The sequence below is a fragment of the Aquarana catesbeiana genome, linkage group LG04 (genome assembly GCF_042186555.1).
Source record: "Aquarana catesbeiana isolate 2022-GZ linkage group LG04, ASM4218655v1, whole genome shotgun sequence".
Classification (NCBI taxonomy): Eukaryota; Metazoa; Chordata; class Amphibia; order Anura; family Ranidae; genus Aquarana; species Aquarana catesbeiana.
The window spans coordinates 409,872,787-409,900,616 of NC_133327.1; the positions used below are offsets into that span (position 1 = coordinate 409,872,787).

At 41.9% G+C, this 27,830-nt stretch overlaps 1 protein-coding gene across 19 annotated transcripts in view; it reads right to left on the bottom strand.

Annotated features, from left to right (window-relative positions):
• The window catches only part of EPB41L2 (erythrocyte membrane protein band 4.1 like 2), a 365,575-nt gene that overhangs the window by 63,701 nt on the left and 274,044 nt on the right, over positions 1 to 27,830 (bottom strand). For all 19 annotated transcript variants that reach the window (XM_073627268.1, XM_073627272.1, XM_073627278.1 and 16 more), the window contains 3 exons: positions 27,697 to 27,794; positions 10,805 to 10,977; positions 3,603 to 3,769 (listed from right to left, as the gene is read on the bottom strand). In XM_073627268.1, the coding sequence (XP_073483369.1) occupies positions 3,603 to 3,769; positions 10,805 to 10,977; positions 27,697 to 27,794 (438 nt within the window). The remainder of the gene's footprint in view (positions 1 to 3,602; positions 3,770 to 10,804; positions 10,978 to 27,696; positions 27,795 to 27,830) is intronic.

A 27,830-nucleotide genomic window follows, 5' to 3' on the forward strand; every position in this document is an offset into this window, starting at 1 on the left:
TCACAGCCAGTTGCCTACCGCACATGCGCGACGTGCGCTGCACTTTCTAACTGGCCCGGCGGTGGAGGAAGGAGGCCAAACTTCCGAGGGAGTGGGGAGGGGTACCTGTCAAACACAGGTACCAGTTTCCCCCCGAAAGGTGTCAAATGTGGCACCGGAGGGTGCGAGAAAGCAGATAAGCGAAGGTTCCACTTTTTGGTGGAACGCAGCTTTAAATTGTGTGGTTGCATTTGTTTCCTTTATTTTTACCAGCTGATCTGACCAGCAAACACACTTCCTGTCTTAGGTTGGCTTCACTGTATGGAGGAGCAATGGGGCCAAATCCTGGACAATAGCATTTTCAGTATGGGGAGAGGGTAGTAGATGCACTAGAAAATTTAGATGGACTTGACTAAAAGTATAGCTAAACTCCAGCTAACACTTTTAAAAAGTGCTTAAAGCACATGCAAGAGTTCTTTTATTTTTCCTTTTGGAAAAGAAGATTTACATAAAAAAAAAAAAAAAAAAAAAAAAAAAAAAAAAGCTAACCATTGTAAGCACCCGTGTCAGTCGTAAATGGTTTGTCTCAGCCCTCTGTTTGACACTTTTAGTAGACAGTTTGATTTGTTGAGCCCCCTTCACATGATTGGTCCGTTTACATACAGCTCCCTCACCATAGAAGTGAATTCAGGGTCTGACCAGGTTCACCTGAAAAACAGACAGGCATACCCGATCAGACCCTCCATTCACTTTTATGGAGAGGCTGATGTAAATGGACTTGTGTCTAGCAGATCAGATAGGACTGCAGCCGGTTGTAAATAAACAGCCAGTCCTTTTAAACCAGGCAGCAAAAGGAGCAGAGTGGGCTGTGTTTGAAATGGAGCAGACACGGACAAGGTCATCCACCCGTTCTGCTTTTTGGGGGATCAGTGGACAGAGTCCACCGGAGTCAAGCGCAGTCTGGCTAGTGTGAAAGGGGCCTTACAAGGAGGTTAAAAAAATAACACACTGACCAGATCAACACGTGAAAATGAGAAAAAAGCCAAAAAAAGTTTTTTCTTTTGTTTTTGGGTTTTATGTCGTTTTAACCCCTACCAAGGTACATTTATAAATGTCCTGATATTCAATATGTTCACATACATGCTGCTGCCACCCTGAGCTTGGCATTGTTTTTACAGCCAGCTCCCGGATTTCATGTAAAAGTGACCTAAGTGGCTATAGAGTTGCCTGATCACTTTTACAATATCCTCAATGTGCCAAATCCCCTGCAGTTTTTCCCAGGCTCTGTGGAGGGCTGGGGAGACATTAGGTGTCCTACAGACCCTTAATGTCTCCTCAAAAAGAACCTGTTACCCGTCCATGCTATCACATGGGGAAGGGGGGGCTTTAGAAATAAGGTTAACCCCTTAACGACCAGGGCCAAATCGCAGAGCGTCTGTCTGTTACCGCATATAGTGTGAACTGGTCTTTGCACTGACACTTAATCTGCTACTGTACACTGACACTAACAAAACTAGTTCATATCCTGAACTAGTTACTCTGCATTTTATTTTTTTCATAAAAGTTTTTGTAAACTTCTCTAGCATTAAGGAATAGTTACACTGTATCTTTTCCTCCCCTAGAGCAGTAGTCTGTTTTTTCTCTTCACAAAGAAGGAACAACATTAGAGCGGGCTATAATGTGAATGATCACCATGATAGCTAATCACAGGCTAGCACAAGTGATCATGTGATCGGGACCTGGTTCCCCCATGTCCTGATCGTTAGTACGAGAGCTGGGCCGGCTGTCCTTGACAGTCCAGTCTTTGTGCTGGGAGCGCGTGAGAAAGCGCGATTCTAGAATACTAGAAAACATTAATTTGGCGCCAAGATTGAGGCTTATTTCCTGGACACCTCATATATGTGTTACGTGGTAGTAAAGGGGTTCATTTAGAGCCCTTGCACACTGGGGCGGTTTGCAGGCGCTATTGCGCTAATAATAGCGCCTGCAAACCTCCCCGAAAGTGCCGCTGCTTTCATTCCAGTGTGAAAGCCCCGAGGGCTTGCACACTGGAGCGATGCGCTGGCAGGACGGTAAAAAAAGTCCTGCCAGCAGCATCTTCGGAGCGGTGAAGGAGCGGTGTGTATACCGCTCCTGCCCATTGAAATCAATGGGACGGCGCGGCTATACCGCCGGCAAAGCGCCTCTGCAGAGGCGCTTTGCGGTGGTATTTAACCCTTTCTCGCATACCGACGGTAAAACGCTGCTAATAATAGCGGCGTTTTACTGCCGACGCCGCCCCCCGCCCCAGTGTGCAAGGGCTCTTAACAAGGTGCAATTTCTATCTGCTGCTTTGGTCCTCAGCATGAATCACTTCTGACAAATTGTAAACATCAGACAAGTAATATGAACAAAGCATAGACTTCTATAGTCTGTACTTGTCTCAATCCAGTGCACTAAGTGTAATTTCCTACTGCTGCCTCATTCCTCTGCTATCTGCATGAGTCACTTCTGACAAGTTTTCCTGACACTAAGAGAAAAAAGTGACAGGGAGGGATCTCCAGCTGATTGACAGCCTCAGCTTTGTTCCTGTGTGCAGGGGGTGTGTCCCTTCCCCCAATCAGCTGTCAGATTTCTCCTCACTGAGCTCTGCAGTGTGCAATTTCAGTTATCCGCCCCCTTTTTTCTGACAGCTCAGGCAAGCTTTAAACATTTTGGACTTTGAATGTCTGTGGATAAGAGATCGCTGCAGATAAACAAACTTATGTAGGAGGATTTGTTTAATCTCTGTGCATCACTTGAGGCAACTCGCTTCACTGAGTATATGTGAAGTGACTTGCCTCAAGTGATGTAAGGTGGTAGAAAGGTTCTGCTCTGATGACATGCATATGCAATTTAACAGCTAGAACTCTCTGTAGCAGTCATTTAATTTTTAATACACAGGGGACAAAGCCTATTGTTTCTCATTTAAACTTTTTTTTTTCATTTTACTAAATTCCATATAACGTACCAAAGTATGATGTTTTTTGGCTTTTAAAGGTTCACCTTTTCTAAAAACAATATTTCAGTTTTGGGCAAATACCAGTAGGTTTTAGCACCTACCAACATCTAATATTTTGCGGTAAATGGTAAAATCTCAAATCTCGAGTGCAGATGGGAAAGAAAGACTCTGCTTGCTTTTGTAATGGCTGTAGTGATTAGTAAGGGTCACCAGCTCCAAACTCCTAGATGAACTACCCAGAACTGGAATTATTCAGGAATATAATAAGTGAGAGGAACATCCAAATAAGTGTATATCCATCATATAATAATAACTTTTGAGTATATTAGCAATTTAAACACTTAAACAACCGGTGCCCGCAGGCCCTTTAAGGGGTTTAGTATGCAGAGAGGGCATACGCCATGATTGGCTGTCACATGATCGAAAAGCTCCCGATCGCACGCTATGAACGGGAGCTTTAAGTTAGCTGCTGGTAACTCGGTACAGCTCTACTGGCACTATTGCACGCAAATATGGGGGCCGCTCTGCGCCAGGGCCTGGCTGTCGATTGGCTGCATATTTGCATGCGCTCGAAGCCAAGGAATTAAACTTACAGCTTCATGAGCAATACATATTGCAGCAAACAAGTCTTCGGTAACCTTACCTTGGTATCATTGGTGAGTGCAAATCCAGTGCCAATATGTTCTTTTCCATCATGAGGTTCAAGCGTCACACCCTCTTGTCCTGAGACAACACCATCAATAGCACTGACTACTGTAGCATCAGGGACGTCTTTCAGCAGACTCTGGTCTGTGATACTTCCTATCGGAGCTTAAAATAAAATTAAAAAGAAAAAAAAAAAAAAAACAGGTTGTAAGACTGAAAAAGTAATCGAAAAAGCAGCCTGTAACTTGTGTGTGCTTACTCTTTTCCATTATGCAATGACCACTACTAAAGACCCCCAAGACAGCTTGAATTTCATCCTGTCAGATATAATCACTGTTTAGCAGCACCAGCAGCCACAGACACCGTGGCAGCTGGAATACAATGGAGGTTGCACCATCAATGTTGTTAGAGTAGATGCACAGGCTGAATGGCCGAAATTCAAGCTGTCTAAGCCTAGACTAAACCAGACTATATAATGGGTGAATATTCTGTTCAGAGCGATTAATTAGTAAAAGCATAAAGCAGGGGTCTCCAAACTTTCTAAACGAAGGGCCAGTTTACTGTCCTTCGAGCTTAAGGAGTCCGGACTGTGGCCAGTGGGAGTAGAAACATCCCCAGCGTCAGTGTCAGTAAATGATATCCTATCATTGATTTTAAAGGAAAGAATAGTGCCCCATTATTGGCGCCAGTTGGAGAAATAGTACCCCATCATTGCTGTCAGTTGGAAGAATAAAGCCCCATTGATGGCATCAGTAGGAGGAATGGTGCTCCATCATTGGTGTCAGTGAAAGGAATGGTACCCCATCATTGGTGTCAGCTGAAAGAACAAAGCCCCATTGATGGTGTCAGTGGGAGGAATTGCATCTCATCATTGGTGTTAGTTGGAGGAATAAAGCCCCATTGATGGTGTCAGTTGGAGGAATGGTACCCCATCATTGTCCATTGGAGGAATAGAGCATAATGCTATTAATGAGTACAGTACAAATAGAAGCAGAAATGTTGCAGAGGTTTGCAGCTTGTCAAAAAAAAAAAAAAAAAAAAAGCAAAAAGTGATTGGTTTAAGTGCTGCAATCTTCAAATTTCCCGACCTTAGTGTGGTCATACATTAACTATATGCAAAGGGTTTGAAATTGTGAGGTGCGTTTTCAAAGCATTTGAAAGCATTCAATATGTGCAGCCAGTGGAGACAAGTGCTAAAGGCTTTTTTTTGTCCTTTTTCTGGATTAACTATGGACTTAGGGTCCTTTTTTTTAGGAGCTGTATTCCCAAACAAGAGAGAAATAATCTATAATGAGTAGAGATAAAGGCAGATGCAATAACTAGAAGGTGTGTTCTAATTCTGGCATGAACAATTCTGGAAAGAACAGTACGGTAAAACCTTGGATTGGGAGCATAATTTGTTCCGGAAACATGCTTGTAATCCAAAGCACTCGTATAGCAAAGCGAATTTCCCCATAAGAAATAATGGAAACTCAGATGATTCGTTCCACAGCCATTTATTCATGGGTCTTTCAGTTTACAGCCCATATAAAAAGATTATAGCAGTGTGATAAAATGTCCATCCACAAATGGCAGCCTCCACATGGGGATTAGAAGCAAAATCCAGCGGGAGCTACAGAGTATAAAAGAGAAGAGAGGCACCTCTAAGTGTAGCAATATGGTTAAATTTAATGAAGGTACAACATTTAGCAACTCACATGGTTGATGATTAAAAGAGGCATATCTAAGTATCAGGCATCTGGGGTAAAGCTGTCCATATAGACCCCTCACCGCCGGCTCTCGCGGCTGTCAGTCTACAATTGTGACCGGGAAGACTACCCTGCAGTAAATCGATATAAAAGCGAGGCTTGAAGCTCTCGTGGAGCGCAGCGTGGAAGGGATGGCAGTGCGGAGGATGGTCTATGTGGACAGCTTTACCCCGGATGCCTGCATACTTCAATATGCCTCTTATAATCATCAACCATGTGAGTTGCTAAATGTTGTACCTTCATTAAATGTAACCATATTGCTTCACTTAGAGGCACCAATCTTCTCATTTATACTCAGCTGTGATGACACTACTTGTATATCAAGACATTGCTCGTTTATAAAAAAAATAAAAATGTGCTTGTCTTGCAAAACACTCTCAGACCAAGTTACTTTCAATCCAAGGTTTTGCTGTACTTATTCAGAAATGTAGTCATTTCTAGATAACAATCTATAGCTGAAAACCGCAGTACAGCGCAAGTTTCGTCAATACACCTTGCTCAGGATTATTTAGGTTGCCGATAACCACAGGTTCATGGCCAGCAATCTTAGGCCAGCCATACATGGGCTGAGATGCGAACCAATAAAGGGCAGGCTGACTGCACTAAGTTGATCGATCAACTTGGGTACAACCAGTCTGCCGGATTCGCTATCGCAAGAGGCTACTATAGACGCCAGCGATAATCACTGTCTTCTCCCGGCGGGGACGTCTCCTCCTACCCTTCCCTGCTGGGAGAAGGCAATGGCCTGGCAGGAGGGATTCCCGCATAAACACCATCTTTATTGATGGGGGACTCGAGCAAATTTCTTTCCTGCAACCCCTGATTGTGGGAAAGAAATTTGTTCTGTGTATGGCCAGCCTTATAATATTAGTTGGATATCCATATTTTATATTTACTGTGAGGTCATCCCTTGGTTTGAGGAAAAGTATAGAAAGAATCAGATAATAGGATAAGGAGAAACAGAAGCAGAAAAAAAACAATGAAAAGGGTTCAATTCTAATTAGGTCAGTGTACCAGGAACACAGAATAAGCCTCTGGTTAGTGAAAGATTAAGTGTAGGGACTCACATTATGCTGAGTTTCCATGAGGTGCCACAGCTTCCAGACTTTACTGAACTGTTCAAGGGTGTCATGGCAGTGTGTTGCAAGGTTCCTCATTAGTTTAAGGTATCTAATTCTGGTGTAGAGTTCTATGAGGGATGGCCTAAAATTTAAAGGGCTATTAGGCATATAGCTGTAGCGAGTATATGTGATAGAAGTCTTTTGGCCTTGGACTTGGGAGAAAAGGGAATCCAACTATCAAATATTCCATCAGCATGGAAATTAACAGATTCCGAGTAAGGTTCGAGAAGAAGACATTGCCAGTTTATAGACCCCAATTTCTTTGTGCAACATCCACACCTGTCACTGGCTGTTAAATAACATGGAGGTGTTCCAGTGTTTGGAAAAGTATTTTATAATGATTTTCCTTATCAAGGGTGCAAATGAAGCTTTTACCGGCTTGTGACTAGCTTACCCAGGTTTCCACAGGTAGCTTCCCCCCCCTCAAAGTCTTCTCTCATTTTTGGATGTTTATACAAATTTTGATAGGGAGTGGTGTTGAATACTTTATAAATGTTGGACATTAATCCTTTACGGGATGGACCCACCAAGGAAATTTTTGCCAAGGGAGTTAACTTGGAAAGTAGTCGTGAGTTTGTTATTGTCTGGGTTTAGTGGCAGATTTGCAAGTGTCTGTTGAACATTTATGACTATTCTAATGCTAAGCCACTGAAAACCAGTACAAAAACATTGCTCAAAGGGCATCATTACATGCAGAGGAGGTGGATGTAGGTGACAGGAGGCAGCTCTGGGGCAGTCTGTATGCTCTGCCTATATTTGTTTGAGGGATTTAGCCCTCAGTGCTGGGAAAGCATTTCTGTTTTGTAAGTATTCGCCTTCTTTTAATTAAATAAAAGATACTTCACTGTGATTTCCCCTTTTAAACCACCTTATTGGTTAAACTGGTCATTTACATTCGCTGAGTTCTGTCCCACTGGGGTTACACCTAGTGGGGGCGATGAAAAGTTTTGTGTCATTTGGAGGAGTAAAGAATGTGGGTTTTAAAAAGCAGAGACTTCATGACTTATATTTTTCACAGATATGCACATACGGGAAGGATTTTAAATTCAAGATTGATTTATTTTATGTGCTTTCACTCCAAAAATGTTTTTACGATTTATAGACCTTCCCACTGCATTTTGCAACAAATGTGTAACGCTTTCATCCATTTCTCTAAAATAATTGTCATAGTGTTTTTGTACATGATCACAAACAGAGGTTATGGAACAGTCTTTACTACTTTTGTGTATACATGATATACCGAAATGCAAAGTAAATTCCAAAACAAAAGTCAAATACAAATAGCTTTGTACAAATACCTGTATACGTTCAACGTTTGTAAAAATAATAGTTATTTTTAGAATGTATAATTTGCACAGTTTTTTCCTGTAAGCAGCATTTCGCACAGTGGAACAATGATAGCATTTTGCCTGTAGGTGGCACCATAGCACAACATTTTTTGCCATCTACATTATACAGTTTTTGTTTTCTGCCCCAAATACCAAACATGTTTGTTTTTTTGTTTTTTGTTTTTTGTTTTTTTTTTTTTGGGGGGGGGGGGTTCCAATGTATCTTATAATTTATGAATTTTAGGGCATGTATTTAATTCACGCAATCTGGTCTACATTTTCACAAAAAAAGGGTTTATGTTTGATAGGTATCATAGATGAAGAAACATATTCAGCTGGTTTTAGATAGTATTAGACAATTCAGTTTAAATTATATCTTGGTTATCCAAATTACTTTTTTTTTTTTCTTTTTTTTTTTTTTTGAAGACTCCTACCATTTATACTAGTTCAAGTCTCATGGTACATTATTTCTATGGTCAATACATAATACACAAAAAAAAAAAAAAAAAAAAAACTTACCCTGATGCTGTAAATATATACAACCTCAAATATTTTGTACATGAAAATGTACAGATGACCTCTAAAAAGTTTACGCAAATGACAGTTATGAATTTCTGCTCTCATCTACTTTTATCCAGTTTATTTTATTTAGGGACCCAAGTCCCTAAAGCGGTTTGCGGGCTTCAGTAAGCCTCCATACCAAAAAGGTTGTTAAAAGTGACAGGAACCGAGGAATGCTTTAGGCTTCATGTACACTGCTGCTGGTAAACGGACGTTTAGGAGCAGTTGGACATTTTTTTCAGCTGCCCCTGAACTCTCCTCTATGTTATCTTATAACAGTGATGGCGAACCTATGGCACACGTGCCACAGCTGGCACGCCAAGCCCTCTCTGTGGGCACTCAACGCCCCGTCAGGATAGGGGAGGGAATCCCCCAGCAAGGTAGCCTCTTGCACTGGCGGTGCAGGTGCGGAGGAGTCGGCTCACTTCCTATCATCAGTGCGATCGATCAGGCAGCGGGGCGGCAGATGTAAGCAAAACCCTCCCTGCATGCACTGAGGGCAGCCCAGTGGGAAGGACACGGAGTGTCTGCCTCTGTAAGAAGAGCCACGATACAGAGGAAGAGAAGAATGACTCCTCCCTTCCTGGACTTTGAGGCCAATAGGAGAGCAGCTTCCTGTGCAGGGGCTCGGGCGGAGGGCGCTAAAGCATGACAATGTGGAGGACTCTGTCTGCAAATACACAGGTAGGACAGTGCTATGGGGGAAAGGGAGGGGGCGCAGAGGACACTGATGTGTATGTGGTGGGTATGTGAAGGGGCCAGAGGACACTGCTTTAGGAAGGGCCATCCCCATAGCAGTGTCCTCTATTGGCCTTCACATCACCCCCCGATCCATGTATTCTGAGCACAACGCATCTCTGATCCCTGTATTCTGAGCACAACGCATCTCTGATCCCTGTATTCTGAGCACAACGCATCTCTGATCCCTGTATTCTGACGTAATGCACTCCTTTGAAAAAGCAGAAAAGGTTTTTTCTGGGCAGAATCGTACATTTTTGGTCTCTTAGGGCTCATTCAGAGGGATGATCAGTCCCATCCTCTGTACAGAGCCGCTAGTAGGTTTAATTCCATGTTGGCACTTTGCAATAAATAAGTTAGTTTTGTGTCGCTGTTTGGGCACTCGGGCTCAAAAAGGTTCGCCATCACTGTCTTATAAGTACATGGACACAGGGTCATTTATAGTTGTTTCTAGGCAGTCGAGTTTAGATGCATTTTTTGGAATGCAAAAAAATGCGCTCAGGACGGATGTTCAGAGGCATTTGAAATGCCAAATGCCTGCAACAGCTTGTAAGACGCATTTAGCCGTGTTTCGTTTACAGGCGTTTTAATGGAGATACATTTTTGACTATTTGAAAACGTGGCATGTAAACGCTGCAAACGTCCCGTGTACATTAAGCCTTAGGATTCAACAAAGTTGCACTAGTTCTTCAAATGGTATTAATCAAGGAAATACATTACCAAACGTGTTACACCAGGCATGCTCAACCCCTGGCCCTTGAAGCCATCTGATATGGCCTGTGACCTCAAATCGATGGCAACCTGCACAGCCTCCTTCAGGTACACCCTGCTTTACTGAATGATTGCCAGTTGTCATACACAAGCTGCTATTAAGGCCGGCTCCCCGCTCTTCTCTTTCTTTCCTAACATATAGATTCAGGGAGAGGAGCCTTTAGCCAAGTGGATTCAATCTAGTAGCATCCATACAGGGGTTCTGAAAGTGGAGTCTCACAGTTGTGTGATGCACTTGGTGTCATTCCGGGAGCATGCGAGTGCATTGTGTATCATTTTATCTTTAATAAAGAAAAAGGCATGCGCTTCCATGGTCTGTTTTTTGTTTTGATTGTCCATAGTCCTTGTTTTGGCAATGCAAGGGATGGCTGCAAAGACCCTGATATAGTGAAGGCTGCAACATAGGTTAGGAGCTTTTTTGGCTGGTCACACCTGAACGTAAGAGTGGGTATAAACGGTGATCTGGTTAATAAAAACTGTAATTTTGATTAAACCCCAACTGGGAAAATAATGATCCTGATTGTTTTTTAAAATCCCACCACACTGCAAAGTCAGCTGTCGCTTTGCCATCTCAATCCAAAATTGCTCATCACGCCCATCCTACTCTTCTCTGCCATGATCAGCCCTCACTCTTCCTGAACCATCCAAGATCACCTCCCACTAGGTCTCCTCGCAATAGTCCACAATCAGCTGCTACTTTTCTCTCCCAGTCTTAATTAGTTCCAACTCTGATTCCCCGTATCCCTTTGTCCATAATCAACTTCAGTTCTTATTTAGTCCCCTCACTTACAATCACCTACCTACCTCTCTGCCCATAAGCTCTCACTCTGCCTCCTCTCTCCTCTATTCCGCAATCAGTCCCGTCATGATCAACTTATCCTTTGTTGCCACCTTTAGGCATTATGTACTCTATGGAAATTCCAATTCTGTTACCTCCATCAAGACTCCTTGAGACACGTTTGCTGGACGTACGCTCAAAATATGGTGCAGGTCTGTCTATTCTCATACTTGCATCTCTTGTCTGAGCTTGTGTGCGGCCACTATAACGAAACTTAGATCCCAGAGTCAAGAATTTGGCCTTTGGTGGCTGCTCTGGTGAGGAGAGCCTGCAAAAGAATCACAGCTGGTAAGTGCTAAATTTAAAATTATCCCTCATTTGCAATTTTTACTTCTGCCTAGTATAGACCACAACTATATAATCTAGTTAGTACAGGAAATAACACAGAATTGCTTTGCCAATGCATCCGATTACTTGTGGACAGCAACTAATTATGCTTAAAATCACATTACAAAACAGGAAGTTGTGAGCAGCTGGAGTGCCATTAGGGTTGACACTAATTGTCGGTTATTAAAGTAAACAACTGTGATAAAATGTCATAAATTGGAACAGGTGAATTACTTTGAGTTTCAGCATCTCTCCATAGCAGCAGACATGCAAACTATAAACACTTAAAAGAGCAAACTGGTGTTATTTATTGTCAACATTTCTGTTGAATTGTCTAGCATTTTCAACTAAGCAGTATGTCTGGGGTGTAGGATTTCCTATATCTGGGCATAGACAGCTCATATTTCAGCTGATTCCCACTGAATCTGCCGACATTCGAGCCCTGGGTACTCTACAAGGACAAAAGTCCTTTAGCCCTGGTTCACATTGATGCTACTTTGAAATCTTGCTACTTCACTTGAAGTAGCGCAATTCCAAAGTAGCAGGTCAGCACAATTCTAGGTGCTACTTGAAAGACATTTGTGCAGCTTCATGCACAGATGTCTATTGAAGTCGCACGCGAAAATCGGCAAAAGTAGTGCAGGAACTACTTTTGCAAAATTGGTGTGGTGCCGCAAAGTCGGCGTCGGACTGATTGGAACGGTGCCATTGTCGGCAATAGGCTACGACTTGTCATGCAATTTAATCTGTCAAATCGCATTACAAATCGCTCCAATGTGAATGAGGGCTCAAAGTGGATGTAAACTCTCATATATACCCAGTGAAGTGAACAGCCTCAGATGATACACAGATGAAACAAATCCTTCTACACAAGTTTTAAATGTATATCTGCTGTCTTCAGATTTATATACTGTTTAAAAAGTTCATGTCGGGTTAGCATTTTGTCTTCCTGATTCAACTGTGGGTGTGGATTCTTGCCATATACACTGAAACAGCTGATTGGAGGAAAGGCACCACCCCCCCACCCCCTGCAGAGACTTGCAGAGCTGTGCTGTGAATAGACCAGCTCTCTGCTCATCTACCCACCCTGACACAAAATTCAGGCTGGTTTTATCACAGTTGACAGAGAACTTGTCAGAAGTTATCATGTTGATAACAGAAGAATGGAGCAGGAGAAAGCCATGGGACTCAGGGCTTTGAAGAGAGATAAGAAAACACTGCAAATATATGTGCCCAGCTCAAATTTCATGAATCGGGTTTAAATCCACTTTAAATTTAAATAAATTCAAAATCAACTGAGATGGGTGAAAAATTATCAGCCAGCCAAAGAGAGACTGCCTCCTTTCGAATCTAGTCATTTTTGCAGATTAAAGAAGAAAAACTGAAATATCACATGGTCCTAAGTACTCAGACCCTTTGCTCAGTATTTAGTAGAAGCACCCTTTTGATCTAATACAGCCATGAGTCTTTTTGGGATAGATGCAACAAGTTTTTCACACCTGGATTTGGGGATCCTCTGCCATTCCTCCTTGCAGATCCTCTCCAGTTCTGTCAGGTTGGATGGTAAACATTGGTGGACAGCCATTTTTAGGTCTCTCCAGAGATGCTCAATTGGGTTTAAGTCAGGGCTCTGGCTGGGCCATTCAAGAACAGTCACGGAGTTGAAGAGCCACCCCTTCGTTATTTTAGCTGTGTGCTTAAGGTCACTGTCTTGTTGGAAGGTAAACCTTCGGCCCAGTCTGAGGTCCTGAACACTCTGGAGAAGGTTTTCGTCCAGGATATCCCTGTACTTGGCCGCATTAATCTTTCCCTCGATTGCAACCAGTTGTCCTGTCCCTGCAGCTGAAAAACACCCCCACAGCATGATGCTGCCACCACCATGCTTTCACTGTTGGGACTGTATTGGACAGGTGATGAGCAGTGCCTGGTTTTCTCCACACATACCGCTTAGAATTAAGGCCAAAAAGTTCCATCTTGGTCTCATCAGACCAGAGAATCTTATTTCTCACCATCTTGGAGTCCTTCAGGTGTTTTTTTAGCAAACTCCATGCAGGCTTTCATGTGTCTTGCACTGAGGAGAGGCTTCCGTCTGACCACTCTGTCATAAAGCCATGACTGGTGGAGGGCTGCAGTGATGGTTGACTTTCTACAACTTTCTCCCATCTCCTGACTGCATCTCTGGAGCTCAGCCACAGTGATCTTTGGGTTCTTCTTTACCTCTCTCACAAAGGCTCTTCTCCCCTAACAGCTCAGTTTGGCCAGCTCTAGGAAGGGTTCTGGTCGTCCCAAACGTCTTCCATTTAAGGATTATGGAGGCCACTGTGCTCTTAGGAACCTTAAGTGCAGCAGAAATTTTTTTGTAACCTTGGCCAGATCTGTGCCTTGCCACAATTCTGTCTCTGAGCTCTTCAGTCAGTTCCTTTGACCTCATGATTCTCATTTGCTCTGACATGCACTGTGAACTGTAAGGTCTTATATAAATAGGTGTGTGTCTTTCCTAATCAAGTCCAATCAGTATAATCAAACACAGCTGGACTCAAATGAAGGTGCAGAACCATCTCAAGGATGATCAGAAGAAATGGACAGGACCTGAGTTAAATATACAGTCAGGTCCATAAATATTGGGACATCAACACAATTCTAATCTTTTTGGCTCTATACACCACCACAATGGATTTGAAATGAAACAAACAAGATGTACTTTAACTGCAGACTTTCAGCTTTAATTTGAGGGTATTTACATCCAAATCAGGTGAACGGTGTAGGAATTACAACAGTTTGTATATTTCAGTTTTTCTTTTTTAATAAATCTGCAAAAATGTCAACAATTCTGTGTTTTTCTGTCAATATGGGGTGCTGTGTGTACATTAATGAGGAAAAAAAAAAAAAGAACTTAAATGATCTTAGCAAACGGCTGTAATATAACACAGTGAAAAATTTAAGGGGGTCTGAATACTTCCCCACTGTATATACACTCACTGGCCACTTTATGTATATATATATATATATATATATATATATATATATATATATATATATACACACACACATATACATACACACACATATACACACACACACAGTTTTGCTCATAAGTTTTCATACCCTGGCAGAATTTATGATTTCTTGGCCATTTTTCAGAGAATATGATTGATAACACAAAAAAATAGGATTTTTATAACAGCTTACCTGTAAAATCCTTTTTTTAGAGTACATCATGGGACACAGTAATAACTGTATGGGTTATATGGCACCTTCAGGTGATGGACACTGGCACACCCTAAACAGGAAGTTTAATTCCCCATATAACCCCTCCCCTTACCAGGATTACCTCAGTTTTGTAGCAAAGCAATACACGTGTACCCAGAAAGGGGGGGGGGACCTCTGTGTCCCGTGATGTACTCCAAGAAAAGGATTTTACAGGTAAGCGGTTAGAAAAAAACAATTTTCTTTATTGTACATCACGGGAAACAGATCCATAGTAGTTACTATATGGGATGTCCCAGAGAAATGCTATCTGAGGGGAGGGAGACACAAACAAAAGTGGGGAGCCATCAGACCTGAGGACCTATACTGCTTCCTGCAGCACATTGCGCCCAAAGGCGATATCCTCATGATTTTTTACATCCACCTCATAGAATTTGGTAAATGTATGGACTGAAGACCAAGTTGCAGCCTTGCGGATTTGAGCCATGGAGGCTTGGTGATGCACTGCCCACGAAGCACTAGATTGCGCTTTGACCTGAAAAGGTGGAACCTTCCTCTTCAAACCATAAGCTTGAATAAATTACCTGCCGAATCCATTTGGCAATAGTGGATTTCGATGTTGTCCGTCCTTACCTTTCCTTTTAGACAACACGAACAAAACATCTGTTTTCAGAATCTGAGCAGTCTCCTTCAAATAGATCTTGACTGCTTTCACTTTATCCAAAGAGTGTATTTACCTTTCTTCCTTAGAACAGGGTTCTGAAAAAAATGAAGGTAAAACAATATCCTGGTTTAGGTGAAAACCTGAAACCACCTTTGGCAGAAAACTAGGATGAAGACGCAATACTACTCTATTCTTGTTAACAATTAAATATGGCTCTTTACAAGAAAGAGCCGCCAACTCTGATAGCCTTCTTGCAGAAGAAATGGCTACCAGAAAAACTAGCTTCCTTGTCAAAAGGACCAAAGGAATATGTTGTATCGGCTCAAAAGGCTGTTTCTGTAATGCCGACAGCTAACTTCCCAAAGGGGTGCTCTAACTTGTGGATTAAACCGCATTACCCCCTGTATAAAGCTTTGGACCAAAGAATGCGAAGCAAGCGGACGTTGAAAGAATACTGATAAGGCTGAGACCTGGCCCTTCATAGTACTCAAGGCCAGTTTAATCTCCAGTCCCATTTGCAGAAAGGCAAGAATTCTACCTATGACATACTTCCTAGGATGCCCACCCCTGGATTCACACCAAGAAACATATGCCTTCCAGACTCTGGCTGGCTTCCTTGTATTAATCAAGGTAGGTGTCACTGAGCCTGAAAGCCCACGATTCTTTCGAATATGGGTTTCAATAGCCAAACCATTAAATTTCGCGCTTGTAAAGTAGGATGGAACACTGGTCCCTGCGATAGCAGGTCTGGATGTGGTGGTAGGGGCCATGGGGCCCCTACCACCATCTTTACTGTTTCTGCATACCAAGATCTTCTGGGCCATGCTGGGACCACAAGAACTACCGATTTCCTTTCCCGCTTGATCCTGCGAAGAAGTCGAGGTAGCAACAGAATAGGAGGAAATACATAAATCAGTGAGAACTGATCCCACGGGGTCACCAACGCAACTGTTCCGCATGCGAGTGGATTACTTGTTCTTGACACAAAGTTGTCAACTTAGTTGTTGAACCTGGACGCAAACAGATCTACATCCGGGATCCCCCATCTTTGGCATATAGCCAGGAAGATGTCGGGGTGAAGGGACCATTCCCCCGGGAACAACTGCTGGCGACTTAAGTAGTCTGCCTGCCAGTCCTCTACCCCTGGAATGAAGATTGCCAAAATGCCCGGCACATGTTTTTCTGCCCAGGTTAGGATATGGTTTACTCTCCCTGGGCTGCCTGACTTCTGTTGCTCCCTTGGCGATTGATATAAGCCACTGCTGTGGCATTGTTGGATTGACTTCTGACAGGAGAATTCTGCAACCTGAATGTCCAGGCCTTTAGGGCTAAACGCACTTCTCGAATCTCTGGAATGTTGATGGGCAAGGTCCTTTCGGTTCTGGACCATTTCCCTTGGACAGACGCTTTTTCCAGGACTGCTCCCCAACCTGAAAGGCTAGCATCTGTTGTTACCACCTTCCAGGTAACTGGTAAGAAGGATTTCCCCTTCTGCAGATTTTCGGATATCCTCCGCCAACTGAGGGTCTGGCGCATTGGAAAATCTAGTGCATGAATCTTCTTGTTCCAGGCCGATAGGATACGGTTTTGCAGCAGTCTCAAATGAAACGGAGCATAGAGACCTGCTTCGAATGAAGCCACCATCTTCCCCAACAACCTCATACAAAGGCGAATGGAAGGACCCTTCTTTGCCCTGACCCCTTGGACCAGCTCCTTTATGGCGCTGATCTTTGCCTGGGGTAAAAACACCTTCTTCTGGGCTGTATCTATGTCCAGACCCAAGTACTCTAATCTCCTTACTGGCTTTAAAGAAGATTTCTCTAGGTTGATGACCCAACCTAGGTATTCCAGGTAGTTGACTGTGGTGACCATGCTTTGGTCCAAGCGGACTACTGACCGGTTTAACAAGAGCAGGTTGTCCAGGTATGCTATTATTGTTATACCTTGAGTGCTTAATCTGGCCCGAGGAAGGGCCAGAAGTTTTGTAAACACCCGAGGTGCAGTAGCTAGACCGAAAGGCAAGGCTACAAACTGAAAATGACGTTTTTCTACTTCGAAACGCAGATACTTCTGGTAAGCGGGGAAAATAGGTACATGCAGGTATGCATCCTTAATGTCGATTGATGCCAGAAGCTCTCCCCCTTGTAGGATGGAGACTACTGATCGGATTGATTCCATGCGAAAAGAGCGAATCTTCAGGAACCGGTTTAGATCTTTGAGATCTAGAATGGGTCTGACATCCCCATTTGGTTTTGGTACCGTGAAAAGGTTTGAATAAACCCTAACCCCTGCTTTTCCACGGGAACCACCATGATCACTTTTTGCGACAAAAGTCGGTCTAACGCTAGAAAGAGAGACTTCTTTTTCTCTGGATCTTTGGGGACATTTGACCAGAGGAAACGAGAAGACAGGAATTCTCGGAACTCTAGTTTGTAACCTAGAGCTATTGTAGAGACCACCCATCTGTCCCGAAATTCTTCCTCCCAGACCTTTGAGAACTGCAGAAGTTTCCCCCCCCCTACTCGAGCGAGCGGGGGCGCCCCTTCATAAATAAGCTTAAGCGTTCTATCTTGGGGGTTTCCTCCCCCAGGACTTCTTTTGTCCCTGGGATTGACCCTGGGCTTTACCTCTTGAACCTGACGGGGAAGGCCGTCGCGACTGCCTGGAGGCTGATGCCCCTGGCACTGGAGAAAGAGCCAGTTTAAATGAGGGACGTTTACTCTTTTTCTTAACTGGCAAAAGGGTATTTTTCCCACTTGATATTTTTTGGATACATTTGTCCTAATCCTTCCCAAACAGCTTTTCACCGTGGAAAGGAAGATTAAAATGGTCTCTCATGGATTGACATACCCCAACTGCCGCCACTGCAGGTTGAACCACTGAACCTGCCAGGGAGAAAATGTTAACAGGAATTCCAATTTTTTATCATATGGATCCCTAAGCATTTGCGCATTGTCAACCGGACAAGTCAAACTTTTATTCATAGTGGATATAGCAGCGTATATACTGTGTATGTGTAATATATATATATATATATATATATATATATATATATATACACACACACACATATACACACACACACATACATACATATACACATGTTGAAAAATAATATGATCCAGGTTGGCACCACAAAAAATGCAATATTAAAAAACAGTAATGCTATTCTCTCCTAATAATAATAGAAAAAAAAAAACAGAAAAAACCCACACCATTAAAATGCCGCAAATCTACACAGGACTGTATCTACAACCTCAATTCCAAAAAAGTTGAGAAGCTGTGTAAAATCGACATAAACACAGAATGCGATGATATGTAAATCTCATAAACCCATATTTTATTCACAACAGAAATGGTAAACCTATCAAATGTTTAATTATTTCCCTACTTGGCCAATTCTGGAATTTTTCTCCTACATGTAAAAATCTTCAATTTTTTTGCTATGAATTACTCAAAACCTCCAAACATTTCACACACAATCATCTCTAGGGTTTACAGAGAATGGTCCGAAAAAGAGAAAATATCCAGTGAGCGGAGGTTGTGTCAACGAAAATGCCTTGTTGACGTCAGAGGAGATTGGGTAGACCGGTTTGAGCTGATAGAAAGGCAGCAGTAACTCAAATTACCACACGTTACAACCAAGTAGAGCTGCACAAGTAATCGTTAAATAATCAACCTCCCCCTCGCGATCTTAAAAAAGCATTTCCTCCATTCAGTGCAGAGAGGTCTCTGCTCAAGCTGACAGCTGTCAAAAAAAACAAAAAACAAAAAAAAAAAAACAGGCAGCCTGCCAAGTTTTTCACAACATCGCTCAAGCTAGATAAAGAGAAACATTGTAACATATAGTTCTTTTAGGCTGCTTTCACACTGGGGCATTGGCGGTAAAGCGCTGCTATTTTTAGCAGCACTTTACCGTAGCTTTTGAAGAGGTTTTTGGAGGCTATCGGGCGCTTTTAACCCCCGCTAGCAGCCGAAAAAGGGTTGAAATGGCTGGCGGTTCGGCAGCGCTGCCCATTCATTTCAATGGGCAGGGGCGCTTTAGGAGCAGTGTATACTACTTCCAGCAGGATAATGCACCATGTCTTCAAAATGACAATGAGTTCACTGTACTCCAATGGCCTTCACAGTCACCAGATCTCAATTCTAAAGAGCACCTTTGGGATGTGGTGGAATGGGAGATTCGCATCATGGACGTGCAGCCGACAAATCTGCAGCAACTGCGTGATGCTATCATGTCAATGTGGACCAAAATCTGAGGAAAGTTTCCAACACCTTGTTGAATCAATGCCACAAAGAATTAAGGCAGTTCTGAAGGAAAAAAGGGGTCCAACCTGGTACTAGCAAGGTGTACCTAATAAAGTGGCCGGTGAGTGTATATACAGTGGGGACGGAAAGTATTCAGACCCCCTTAAATTTTTCACTCTTTGTTATATTGCAGCCATTTGCTAAAATAATTTAAGTTAATTTTTTTCCTCATTAATGTAAACACAGCACCCCATATTGACAGAAAAACACATAATTGTTGACATTTTTACAGATTTATTAAAAAAGAAAAACTGAAATATCACATGGTCCTAAGTATTCAGACCCTTTGCTGTGACACTCATATTTAACTCAGGTGCTGTCCATTTCTTCTGATCATCCTTGAGATGGTTCTACACCTTCATTTGAGTCAAGCTGTGTTTGATTATACTAATTGGACTTGATTAGGAAAGCCACACACCTGTCTATACAAGACATTACAACTTACAGTGCATGTCAGAGTAAATGAGAATCATGAGGTCAAAATGAACTGCCTGAAGAGCTCAGAGACAGAATTGTGGCAAGGCACAGATCAGGCCAAGGTTACAAAAAAATTTCTGCTGCACTTAGGGTTCCTAAGAGCACAGTGGCCTCCATAATCCTTAAATGGAAGACGTTTGAGATGACCAGAACACTTCCTAGAGCTGGCCATCCGGCCAAACTGAGCTATCGGGGGAGAAGAGCCTTGGTGAGAGAGGTAAAGAAGAACCAAAAGATCACTGTGGCTGAGCTCCAGAGATGCAGTCGGGAGATGGGGGAAAGTTGTAGAAAGTCAACCATCACTGCAGCCCTCCACCAGTCAGGGCTTTATGGCAGAGTGGCCCGACAGAAGCCTCTCCTCAGTGCAAGACACATGAAAGCCCGCATGGAGTTTGCTAAAAAGCACCTGAAGGACTCAAAGATGGTGAGAAATAAGATTCTCTGGTCTGATGAGACCAAGATAGAACTTTTTGGCCTTAATTCTAAGCGGTATGTGTGAAAAAAACCTAGGCACTGTTCATCACCTGTCCAATACAGTCCCAACAGTGAAGCATGGTGGTGGCAGCATCATGCTGTGGGGGTGTTTTTCAGCTGCAGGGACAGGACGACTGGTTGCAATCGAGGGAAAGATGAATGCGGCCAAGTACAGGGATATCTTGGAGGAAAACCTTCTCCAGAATGCTCAGGACCTCAAACTGGGCCGAAGGTTTACCTTCCAACAAGATAATGACCCTAAGCACACAGCTAAAATAACAAAGGAGTGGTTTCACAACAACACCGTGACTGTTCTTGAATGGCCCAGCCAGAGCCCTGACTTAAACCCAATTGAGCATCTCTGGAGAGACCTAAAATGGCTGTCCACCAATGTTTACCATCCAACCTGACAGAACTGGAGAGGATCTGCAAGGAGGAATGGCAGAGGATCCCCAAATCCAGGTGTGAAAAACTTGTTGCATCTTTCCCAAAAAGGCTCATGGCTGTATTAGATCAAAAGGGTGCTTCTACTAAATACTGAGCAAAGGGTCTGAATACTTAGGACCATGTGATATTTCAGTTTTTCCATTTTTAATAAATCTGCAAAAATGTCAACAATTCTGTGTTTTTCTGTCAATATGGGGTGCTGTGTGTACATTAATGAGGAAAAAAATGAACTTAAATGATTTTAGCAATTGGCTGCAATATAACAATGTGAAAAATTTAAGGGGGTCTGAATACTTTCCGTCCCTACTGAATACATATTTTTTTTAAGCAGAGGCCCTGGAGAATAAAATTGTGGCTGTTGCAATTGTTTATGTCATAAAAGGTATTTGTGCAGCAATTTTTCAAATGCAATCTTTTTGGAAAAAAACACACTGTAATGAATCTTAATGCAAAAAAAACACAATATATAACCCAATTTTTGTTAGAGCATAAAAGATGATATTATGCCAAGTAAATAGATACCAAACATGTCATGCTTTAAAATTGTGGATGCCCATCGAATAACCAAACTACGGTACTTAAAAATCTACGTAGGTGACACTTCAATTTTTTTTTTTTTACAGTTTATCAGTTAAGAGGTACAGAGGAAGTCTAGTGCTAGAATTTTTGCTCTTACTATAACATTAACGACGATACCTCACATGTGTGGTGCAAACACAGTTTACACATGCGGGTGTGACCTACGTATGCGTTCGCTTCTGCGCATGAGCAAAAGGGGACGGGGCACTTTCAATTTTTATTTTTTTTATACTGTAATTTTTCTTTTAATAATCACTTTTATTCCCATCACAAGAAATGTAAACATCCCTTGTGATAGAAATAAGGCATTACAGGTCCTTTTTATGGAGAAATCTGGGGTCTGTAAGACCCTAATACTCCCCTCAAGCCTGGAAAGCATGAAAACAAGAAGAAAAAAAAATGACGTCATGACGTTGCTTCCTGGCTCCCAGGAGCATAGAGATATCTGGGATCATCTGGTCCATGGCTGGCTCTGTGGTAACCCGACGAAAGCACCAGATCGGAGCCCGAGCTCTACAATCACACAGGAGAGCCCAGAGAGGTGTCCCTTCCCGCTGCCTGTGTAAGCAATCCAGCGCCTAATCAGCCACTAGGATGGCTTTTGCAAAAAGGAGAAATCGCTGGCTGAAAAAAAAACAAAAAAAAAAAAAACGGAATGATACCTGTAGCTGCAGGCATCATTCCCATATAACATTTCAACCTAAGAATGTCCACGGACATCCTACAGTCGAAAAGTGGTTAAACATTTTTTTGTCATTCTTTTAGGCAACCATGGGGTGCCGCGTTATCCAGATTAACCACTTCAATACCAGGCACTTTCACCCCTTCCTGCCCAGGCCAATTTTTAGCTTTCAAAGCTGTCACACTTTGAATGACAATTGTGCGGTCATGCTACACTCTACCCAAAATTGTTTATTATTTTGTTCCCACAAATAGAGCTTGATTTTGGTGGTATTTGATCACTGCTGGGGGTTTTATTTTTTGAGCAACAAATAAAAAAAGACAAAATTTAGAAAAACAAAAAGTTTTTCTTTGTTTCTGTTATAAAATTTTGTAAATAAGTACGTTTTCTCCTTCACTGATAGGCATTGATGGGCACTAATGGGTACTTATGGGTGGCATGGATGGGCATCACTGATGAGGAGACATCTGGCAGGCATTTGTAGTAGGCACTGACGAGCACCATTTCTGGGCATGGATTGGCATATTTTAGGGCACTGTGTGGCATCCCTGGGGGCCATACCTGGTCATCCATGTGTGCTGGTGGTCCTGGCAGCATCTCTGGTGGTCCAGTGTGGCATCCTCGCAGGCCCCCCCCCCATCAGGAGAGCCGCTGACCGCGAGGGAGGAAAAGCCGATAAATGGCTCTTCCTGTTTACACTGTGCACAGCTGTGATTGGACACAGCTGATCACATGGTAAAGAGCCTCCGTCAGAGCCTCTTTATCGAGATCGGTGCTACGTGTGTCAGACTGACAGGCGGCACCACCGATCACCACGCTGCGAGCCCCCACGGGCGCGCGCCGGCGGTTATCCTGAAAGACGTCATATGACGTCCAGTCAGGAAAGCTAAACCACCGCCCGGCCTTCATTCTGCTATAGGCCGGGTGGGAAGTGGTTAAAAAGGAGAGGAACCTTCCAGCTTATCAGTGCTCAGTTCAAAAGCATCTCTGCATGTCTGATGGTATGGGAGTGCATTAGTGTTTATAGAATGGGCAGCTTCCACATCAAGGCACCATCAATTCTGAAAGATATATCCAGGTTTTAGAGCAGCATATGTTCCCAACCTGACAACGGCTTTTTCAGCAGGACAATGCTAAACTGCATACTGTATCTAAGACAACAGCATGGCTCGTAGCAGGAGGGTCTGGGTGCTTAACTGGCCTGCCTGCAGTTCAGACCTTTTACCAATTGGAAATATTTGGTGCTTCTTGAAACACAAAAAAATGACAGAGACTCCTCAAGACTGTTGAGCAGTTACAATCCTAGATCAGGCAAGAATGAGACAACATTCCTTTCACAAAACTCCAGCAACTGGTCCCCTTAGTTCCCAGACATTTACAGAGTGTTGGTAAAAGAAGAGGGGTCACTACACCATGGTAAACATGGCCCTGTCCTGACTTTTTTGGAAAGTGTTGCTGCCGTTTACCTTTTTTTTTTTTTTTTTAATTGTACATTTTCTCAGTTCAACCACTTCCCATCCCGGCCATTGTAATATGACGGCCGCAGGAACACTGTGTCCCTCCGGGCGGGCCGTCGTATGAGGCCCTCGGCTTCCCGGCATTTTAGGGGGTGCGTGCGTGCGCCGCCTCGTCACTTAGGAGCTGATGTGCATGGCCGGCGGCCGCGATATCCGTCACAGAGCAGTAAACACACAGATCCACGTCCTGTCAGGGGAGAGGAAACAGATCTTGTGTTCCTGGTATCCCCCCCCCCCCCAGGTAGAATCACTACCTGGGTAACACATTTAACCCCTTGATCGCCCCCTAGTGTTAACCCCTTTCCTGCCACTGACATTTACACAGTAATCAGTGCATATTTATAGCACTGATCGCTGTATAATTGTCAATGGTCCCAAAATAGTGTCAAAAAGTGTCCGACGTGTCCCGATAAAAAATCGCATTACTAGTAAAAAAAAATTATAATAAAAATAAAATAAATCAATAATCTATTTTGTAGGCACTATAACTTTTGCACAATCCAATCAATATACGCTTATTGCAATTTTTTTTTACCAAAAATATGTAGAATACATATTGGCCTAAACTGAAGAAGAAATTTGTTTTTTTTTGTTTTTTAAATTGGGATATTTATTCGTTTTTTCTTGCGCCATTTTTTTTGGGAAAAAAAAAAAAAAATATATATATATATATATATATATATATATATATAATTTTTCCCCCAGAAATAGAGCTTTCTTTTGGTGCTATTTGATCACCTCTGCGTTTCGTTTTTTTCGCGCCATAAGTAAAAAAGACCGACCGTTTTTGGGGGAAAAAAAAAAAAAAAAAAATTATATATATATATATATATATATATATATATATATATATATTTTTTTTTTTTTCCCCAAAAACGGTCGGTCTTTTTTACTTATGGCGCAAAAAAAAAAAAAAAAAAAAGAAAAAAAGAAACGCAGAGGTGATCAAATAGCACCAAAAGAAAGCTCTATTTCTGGGGGAAAAATTATCAACATTTAATTTGGGTACAACATCGCGTGACCACGCAATTGTCATTCAAAATGTTACAGCTCTAAAAGCTGAAAATTGGCCTGGGCAGGAAGGGGATGAAAATGCCCTGTAACATTTGATACTGTAAATAAAATATGGGTTTATGAGATTTGCAAATCCTTGCATTATGCTTTTATGTAGATTGTATACAGCATCCCAACTTTTTTGGAATTGGGGTTGTACATTCACACCAGTAATACACCTGCAGCCAACTTGGGGTATATTTTTCTGAGATGTGATATGTATACTGACAATGCTAGCTATAGGTTTTAGCTTCACTGTACAATGTCAAAGCACTGGACTTAGTACAGCCAAAATACTGGGCGACTTTAAGGCCCCATGCACACTGGACGTTAAAATAACGTTATAAAAACGTAAAATAACGTTATAAAAAAGTAGCTTTGCAGTGAGTTTCTCAATGTTTTTGCAACAGCGTTTTTCCGCGTTAGCATTTTTTAGCATGTTTATTTTTTTATTTATTTTTTTCAATGGATCAAAAAATGCTGGTGAGCTGCGTTTTTGAGCGTTCATCAGCGTTTTTTGACTTTAGAGTGTTTTTACCAGGTGCCGATCCAAGCATGTGGGCGGATCCCGATCATATGATCATGATCCTTCCCGAGCCTGAACCAGCTCTGCGACGTCAACCGACAGTGGGTTTAAGCCTGCTGTCTGCTGAAAACGGGTCACAGGAGTGCAGAACGAACTGCACTTCTGTGATCCATAGAGTTGCATTGATGAACGTTTTTCATCCATCAATGAATGGATGAAAAACAGACAAATGTTCTGCATATGTGAAAGGGTCCTGAGGGTTGTGTTTACAAGTTAATTTAAGATGTATACTTAGTTTTGGGATAGCCATAAAATTAGCCACAAACATAATGGTAAATAAATGTTAAAAATGATCTTTCACTCAAGCTAACTGGTTTGACAAACAATGAAAGATTAATTTAGGTAAATGTCATTGGATTTATCTACCTGGAACGATTATTCCTTTTAAATGAAAATCATTTATTAATCAAACCTATAATTTTGTAAAGGTTTGTAAAAGTAATTCTCTCTGAAATTATGTGTGTATGAAAAACTTACACTTTTATGTACTTTGGGGAAAATAATGATTTTATCCCTTGCAGATTTTGTAAGTTTGCCCACTTACAAAGAAATGAAGGGTCTATAATTTTTTACCATAGGTGTATTTTAAATGATAGAGACAGAATATCAACCAAAAATCCAGAAAACACACATGATACAAATGTTATAAATTGAGTTGCAGTTCAGTGGGTAAAATAAGGATTTGATCCTCAAGCAAAACATGACTTAGTGGAGAAACCTTTATTGGCGAGCACAGAGGTAAGATATTTCTTGTAGTTGGTTACCAGGTTTGCACACATCTTAGAAGGGATTTTGGTCCACTCTTCTTTACAGATCTTCTCTAAATCCTTAAGGTTTTTTGGCTGCGCTTGGCAACTTGAAGTTTCAGCTCCCTTCTTAAATTTGCTATAGGATTAAGGGCTGGAGACTCGCTAGGCCACTCCATGTCCTTAATGTGCTTCTTTTTGAGCCACTCCTTTGTTACCTTGGCGGTATGTTTCGGTTCATTGTCATGCTATCCAGAACCCATCTTCAGTGCTCTGGCTGAGGGAAGAAGGTTCTCATCCAAGATTTTACAATACATGGCCCCGTCCATTGGCCCCTCGATGTGACAATATTGGCCTGTACTTTTAGCAGAGAAAAAGGCCCAAAAGCATAATGTTTCCACCTCCGTGCTTGATTGTAGGGATGGTGTTCTTAGGGTCATAAACTCCATTTTTCTTCCTCTAAACACGGCGAGTCACGTTAATGTCAAAGAGCTACATTTTGCTCTAATCTGACCACAGCACTTTCTCCCAATTCTTCTCCGAATTATTTAGATGTTCATTGGCAATCTTGTCGCTGATGTCCTTTAACAGCTCTTTAGTCTTGCCCATAATGGTGTGGTTTGAATGGAAGAAAGATTCTGTGGACAGGTGTCGTTAGGAGCACCTTCATAAATTGACAGTCTGTGGGAGCCAGAATTATTGTTGGTTGGTAGGGGATCAAATACTTAATTTACTCACTGAACTGCAACGCAATTTATAACATTTGTATCATGTGTTTTTTTCTGGATTTGTGGTTAATATTCTGTCTCTCATTTAAAATACACCTATGATAACAATTATAGACCCTTCATTTCTTTGTAAGTAGGCAAACTTACAAAATCTGCAGGGGTTAAAATAATTATTTTCGCCACTGTATATGGCAAGTACAAGTTACTTAGATTAATATTATTAAAGTGTATTTCCACTTTTTTGGGCAAATTGGGAAAAAAAAACCTACCTTACATTTGTTATGTTTCCATTCACATATCATAACTAGTCTCTATAAAATACTGCTTACCTTTATACTTGTTTAAAAATCCTTCTCTGCTTTACCCTGCTATATAATGTTAGAGTGGGGGCTGGTGAGGTACATTTATCATAATTAATCCTGTCTGTACTGTACAGGCTGATTATCAATGTCAAACTAGAATTAAATACAGTCTGTCCTAACAAATGGTTAAAGATCCCAAGGCTTGAGTTTTCACATTGTATGTTATTGCACGTTCCCTCAACTTGTCCCTAACTTTGTCCCTGTAACTGCACTTTGAAATTGTTCAGAACAGTTTGCAGTCCTATATATGAACCTGCTTTAAACCAACAACTGCAAAAAGATAAGAAAAAAAAAACAAACACAGGGAAACATTTTTTAGGTATGAATGGGGACACTAGACATATAGTGGGTGTTTCTCAAATATTACTGCTAAAGTCGAAGTGCACTTCAGGGTTTCATTCACATGAGTGCAGAGAGCCATACAGTGAGAAATGAATATCTGTGCCCAGACAGTTTCCAGGGGAGTACATTTGTGCCTGTATGCATGTATACGCTTGCATCTGTGTTTACCAGCATACAGTCACAGCCTGTCATTCATACAGGCAGGTAGTATGCAAACACCTGTCACTCCCAGGCCCAGGTTTTCACGGTGTACAGCTCTCTGCATCCATGTACATGTGAATGAGCTCTATGTAAAAAACATTTAAGGATCTGATCGATTCATTTTTCAGGTGTGAAGATTTTTTTTTTTATAAAAGTGTGATGCACGCAAAACTACTTTTTATACAACTTAAACCTACACAATGTAAATGTTGATGCTGTGAAGATAGCAATAAAAACAGTTGATGTCGACAAAGTGTATATATAAAAGTACTGAAGTTTAATCATACCTGTAAAATGTATGGTGCTCAACACACACTTTCCACAGCCTTTTGGCTGCTCGATGGTTTGGCAGTTTAAATCCGATTGTGCTCTCAAACTGTTCCAACTAAAAAACAAACAAAAAAAAAAAAAAAAAAACTAT